This window comes from Myotis nattereri (genome assembly GCF_964212035.1).
Source record: "Myotis nattereri genome assembly, chromosome: 1".
NCBI lineage: Eukaryota > Metazoa > Chordata > Mammalia > Chiroptera > Vespertilionidae > Myotis > Myotis nattereri.
In genome coordinates, this window is record NC_138075.1 from 199,754,855 (window position 1) to 199,760,854 (window position 6,000).

At 48.4% G+C, this 6,000-nt stretch overlaps 1 protein-coding gene across 1 annotated transcript in view; it reads left to right on the forward strand.

Moving 5' to 3' along the window:
- Positions 1 to 5,796, forward strand: part of SCFD2 (sec1 family domain containing 2) — a 336,400-nt gene extending 330,604 nt beyond the window's left edge. The window contains exon 9 of the mRNA XM_081088279.1: positions 4,428 to 5,796. Within this exon, the coding sequence (XP_080944405.1) occupies positions 4,428 to 4,520 (93 nt within the window). The 3' untranslated portion in view covers positions 4,521 to 5,796. The remainder of the gene's footprint in view (positions 1 to 4,427) is intronic.
- The last annotated feature ends 204 nt before the right edge of the window (positions 5,797 to 6,000 follow it).

The following is a 6,000-nucleotide window of genomic DNA, read 5'->3' on the forward strand; positions in this document are numbered from 1 at the left end:
GCAGGTGCTGGGCTCCTTCCTTTATGAAACTCCCCCCACTCAGTTCCTTCACTTTTTAAAGATAAATTTGCAATTAACTGGTCTGAGGAACAGAGGTTTTAAAACGCTGTTTTCTATTTTACATAATAAAATCGCCTTTTTCTTCTTCTTCCTCTTCTTAAAGGATACCTTTCAGCATTTCATACAATACTGGTTTGGTGGTGATGAACTCCTTTAGCTTTTTCTTATCTGTGAAGCTCTTTATCTGACCTTCAGTTCTGAATGATAGCTTTGCTGGGTAAAATAATCTTGGTTGTAGGTTCTTGCTACTCATCACTTTGAATATTTCCTGCCACTCCCTTCTGGCCTGCATAGTTTCCATTGAGAAATCAGCTGACAGTCATATGGGTACTCCCCTGTAGGTAACTGATAGTTTTTCTCTTGCTGCTTCCAAGATTCTCTCCCTGTCCCTTGCTCTTGGCATTTTAATTATGATGTGTCTTGGTGTGGTCCTCTTTGGATTCCTTTTGTTTGGGGTTCTCTGCACTTCCTGGACCTGTAAGTCTATTTCTTTCACCAGGTAGGGGAAGTTTTCTGTCATTATTTCTTCAAATAGGCCTTCAATATCTTGCTCTCTCTCTTCCTCTGGCACCCCCACAATTCAGATGTTGGTATGCTTGAAGTTGTCCCAGAGGCTCCCTACACTATCCTCATATTTTTGGATTTTTTCTTTTTGTTTTTCCGGTTGGGTGATCTTCTCCTCTTCGTATTTCAAATCTTTGACTTGATTCTTGCGATCCTCTAGTCTGCTGGTGGAACTCTGCATAATATCCTTTATTTCAGTCAGTGTATGCTTAATTTTTACTTGGTCCTTTTCACAACCTCAAGGGTCTCACTAGATTTCTTGAGGGTCTCACCAAATTCATTGGAGGTCTCACTAGTTTTCTTGAGGGTCTCACTAAATTTATTGGCCGTTTCTAGAAAATTCTTGAAAAATCTTATAAACGTGGTTTTGAACTCTATATCCAGTAATTTGCTTTCCTCCATTTCTGTCATTTGTGACTTGTTTCTTTGTCTCCACATTTTTTATGCTTCCCTGTGTTGATAGAGTGGCTTTCTGTGTTAGGTGTCCTATAGGGCCCAGTGGCTCAGCCTCCCCAATTACCTGAGGTGGACACTCTTGGTGCACCCCTTTGTGGGCTTTGTGCACAGTCTTGTTGTAGTTATGCCTTGGTTGTTGTAGGATCACTGGGAGGAATTGACCTCCAGGCCAATTGGCTGTGAGAATCAGCTGTGTCTGCAGTAGGAGAACTTCTAAGCTGGAGACACCCTTCTGGGGCAAGACTTGCTTCAGTGGGGCTTTGGTGCTCACTGAGACTGCACCCTGAATGTGTCCCTTATGGATCTGAGGAGTTGTAATCTGGATGGTCCCACTCTGACCACTGGGTACACTGGCTCTTGGATCCTTAAGGAGGTGCTAATTTAGCCTCTGCCTGAGGCTACCCAGCAGGAGCTATGGAGAGATTCCTCTTCTTTGTTTGGGGTTTGGAGGTGCCCAGATGAGGCCCATTGCTGTGAAGAAATGCAAGCTGCTATGGGGCCTTGGACCTTCTTTTGGAAGTTTTGGGTCTCTCTGATTCAGCTGCAATTTGTTAAGTAATTTTCAGGTTGCAAAGGGCCAGGCTTTCATATGCAAAGCCTCTGTGCACAGCTTGGGTGGGGCGGGGTCTAAGGGGATCAACAGGGCAGAGCAAACAGCTATGGCTGCTCCCCAGTCCTACCCTAAGAGGCCCCGTGTCTCAGTGCCCCAGTAATCACTGCAAGCATCTCTGAGAGAAAGCCGCCCTCGAGTTCTGCCTGATGCCAGACAGTCCAGTTTCTCCCCGTATGAGTCTGGGTCCCCAGAGACTCACCCGGAACTGGATTTCAGAGCAGTCGGGAGCTTGAGACTCCCTCCCGATTGAAAAAGACAACCGTGTCCTCAGCCGCCAGCCCTTTCGGCGTGCGCCTCTGTACCTCTGCACTTTACTTCCGCACCTCCTCTGAGTCTCAGTGCTTTTCTCTTTCCTTCTAGTTGTAGAATTTCCACTCAGCCAGCCTTCCTGTGGTTCTAGAAGTGTTTCTTAACTTGAAACTTAGTTGTCCCCGAACCTCACCTGAAACCGTGTTCAGGACCTTGTGTGTGTGAGCATGCATATTTTTCTAGAGTTCTCAGCTTTCCTGCGATTCAGTAGGAGGCCTATGACCCACTCACAAAACACAACGAAGTGGCAGCTCAGGACTGCTGAGCGCCCCCCCTGCCCTGCACACTTGACCTTATGTGAGCTTTGCACAAGCTGCTGGCTCAGGCTGTTGTTTGCCTTCGGAGAGGCCAGGCTCCAGAGCAGTGGCTTTCCCAGGGCATAGCCAGTCAGCACGCACTGCGCGGGGCCTGCTGAGGGGCCCCCATTCTTAACCTGAGGACCCTGAGGAGTGAGTAGACACCCCAGAGCCACGTTTTCCTGTGGCGTCTACACTGCCTGTGGGTGGTCGCTGCTCAGACTCACTCCTGCCCTCAAGCTCCCATCATGTGCTGTTCAGGGAAAAGTGAGCACAGATTCTAGTGCATTCTTTTCTGACAAAAGCATAACTGAGCTGAAATTTACTCCCTTTCAAGGAAAAGTGAAATAGCTGCTTCTAATTTTTATTTTAGAAAGAAAAAATTTTAATAGCCCTCGTTTTTTGTTTTTCTTTTAACTAAACAAGAAAATTATGAAGTGCTTCTTTCTCCCTTTCCAACGTTGGCTTCATCCCTATCTGCTTTTCCTCCCCAATGGGGTATGTAGACCCTGGTGTTGACCAGTAAGCTGGGAAGTGGGAGTTGGTTAATTCATAGGTTTGGTTGCACCTGGGACAGTTAGGGGCAGGAGGGGAGACAGGGAGTGTGCAATGTCCACCTGCTCTTTTCCCAGAGGCACAACCTGGCAGTGTGACCAGGCAGAGCTCGGTCCTGCTGCCGGCCTTGCAGTTGTCTTCGCTCAGGTGCTGGGCTGTGGAATTCTGGTTCTAGAACCTCCTTCCCCATTTCCCATGGTCACCTTCTCACCCCGTGAACGTTCAGTGCCTGCCTGAGCAAGACCTCACCAGCTCTTACCAAGCACATCACGGCCTAGCCCCGCCCTGGGACCACACTCGCCCGTGCTGCAGAGGCAGGTCTGCCCCAGAGGACAGGCCCTGGTGAGGGAAGCAGGGAGGGTCCCCTTCGCAGGGACAGGCCAGAGAGGCCCGAAGGTCCATGCAGACCAGGGGAGTGACGCAGCCTTTCCCAGAGCGCTGACCTTGGAGAAATGACCAGGCGGACACTTGGATGCTGGAGCCAGCCTGCCTGGGCTGGAGCCCTGGCTTCACTACTCTCTGTGTGTCTTCGGGCAAGTTTCTTAACCTTTCTGCGCTTTATTTTCCTTTCCTGCACAGTAAGAATAATGTGTGTGCCTATTTTTAGGGTTGTTATGAAGGTTAAATGTCCATTAAATGAGACGGTGCTCAGTGCTGGCACATCATGGGGACTGACAACTACTAGCTGACATCATCATCGCCGTCGTCGTTACGGGTTGAATTGTATCCACTTCCCAAAAGCTGTTGAAGTCCGAACCCCTAGTACCGTGAAGGTGACCTTGTTTGGAAATGGGTCTTTGTAGATTATTAAATGGGGATGAGGTCATTAGGGTGACCCCATGGCTGTGTCCTAATAGAAAGGGGGACCTGGACGCGGACACAGACACACAGAGGGGAAGGCGATGTGAAGACACGAGGAAGCTAAGTGGGAAGGGAGCCGGGGCAGTCTCCCTCAGGACCTTGGGAGGCACTGTGAAGTGGGAAGTCATTCTGAGACGTAATCATACCAGGTTTTATAGGCATTAGACATTCCTTTTGGGGGGTTTTTCTTTTCTGTCCAAGTATGTTGTCCACCTCAGACCAATTATGCCAGCACCTTGAGCTTGGACTTCTGGCCTCCTGAACGATGAGACAGTAAATTTCTGTTCGCTAAGCCACCCGGTTTGGGGTACTAGGAAGTCAATACAATCATCATCATCATCACCCACAACAGCATTTACCTCTGGGTGTACCTCCTCATGCTCCTGAAGGAAGGAGAACCCTCTACATCAAAGTCAAATTACTGTTTCGCAAAGTGACGGTATGATCAGGTTCAGTTCGGCAGCAAGGAGGGGCTGAGCTCGGCCTTCTCGGTGCTGCTGGTTAAAGGTTCAGTAGGCACAGCCACGCTGACCCATGGGCCATCCTTCCACCAGGACACCAGCACTCGGAGGTATTCCAGCTGCCGCTTTCTGCCTGTTCTCCACGGTACCCACTCCTGCCTCTCCCCAAAGAAACGTGTTGCATTTTCTATCTCATCATAATCACCTGAGTTTGTCTTCCCTAATTGCCTGTGGTGTTTGCCCTCCTGTTAGGTGATTGTGCTGTCCACGCGCCTCCTGAAGCCACTCACCATGCCTGAGCTGCTATTTGCCACTGACCGGCTGCACCCAGACCTTGGCCTCTGAGCATCTCCTGAGAGGATGCGACCTCCCGAGATGGAAATACCAGTCCATCAGCTGCCGTCGTTTCAGATAAGCCCCCAAAGCCGGTGTCCCTGGTACCAGGGGTCCATATGGCTGAATTCTGCCCAGAGGTCTTGAGAACCACCCAGTGAAGTCGTTTGCTTGGATTCCTGTGATTCTCTTTAAAAAAAAATTATTTTCATTCTTCTAAAGGCGTCAGACTGTCTTTCGGCTGGCCTGATTCGTAATAATTCCCACGTATTCTTAATCCGCTACGTGTGATCTTCCTGATTCCACCTGCACGCTCAGTCATTTTAAATAAGTGCTCGTTGTGAGTGTTGGTAGATGGATGACAAGCCCTTTGATCTGCAGTTGCTCAGAAAGAAGTGAGACAAGCTTTAGATTATAAATGTGAGGAAAGTTTGTGTGTATGTGTTTTTTCTCTCTTAGGATTATGTTACTGAGGAGGGAACATTGCAAAGAGCATCTGAGGCTGTGTTTCTGTCTTGATCTGAGACATTTTTGCAAAGGGGAGGCAGGGCGGGGGATGGGCCAGGGCTGCTCTGGTTGTCAATGGGCCGCCCCGACAAAGGGCTGCCTTGTCCGGGCCTGCACACTCGCGGGCAGGGCCACCCGCCTCCTGGAACCTAGTGGGAGAGAGGTTGATTGGATGGCTGACTGTGCCTGGAAAAGGTTCCCTCCCTAAGGAAGGCCCCAATAAAGACATCTGGTCCCAGGGAGTGCACATTTGAGCCCCAACCCCAGAGACTTTTGTGATTTAGTTTCCATTGAAATATAAAGCTGTCTTTTCTGTAAGTCTAAATTTTCCTTCTGGCCATAGCAGGAAAGCCTAGACCCACCTAGTGAAATTATATAAGAATTCTGGCAGAAATGAACCCCCACATTTGTAGGTGTGTAGTTGGTGGATATTTCTAGCATCTCTAAAAGGTGTTTATAATGCAGAGATGAACCTGAAACATGGTGTCTAGTGTGGAGGAAATAAAATGTAAATCAAAACACATCTCAGTTTTAGTTCTCGACAAAACGCTGTCATTTTATGAAAAACCTGTGAAGTGGGAAATCATTCTGAGATGAAATCCAACCAGGTTTTATAGGCACTAGACATTCTTTTTTGTGGAGTTTTTTTTTCTGTCCAAGTATGTTGTCCACCTCAGACCAGTTCTTTAATGATGCTCAATATTGGAGACCTCCGATGCTTCTAGATGTGTGAATCTGAATAAGAAAATGGCAGAAGTCACTATTTTCTCAAATAAAATTTAAAAAATTAAGAAGGAGCCTGCGGTGTGTCTCAGATCCTTCATTCACTAGTCATTCCATTCATTCCCAGATATCATGTGATACTGGCTCTGGCCACGGTGGTGAATGAGCCCAAGGCATCCTGGCCCAGCGGCTCTCACGAATGAGCTGCTGGTGCTTTTCCTGATGGCCAGGCCCAGGGTGAGTGCCTGCTCAAGGTTAGCTT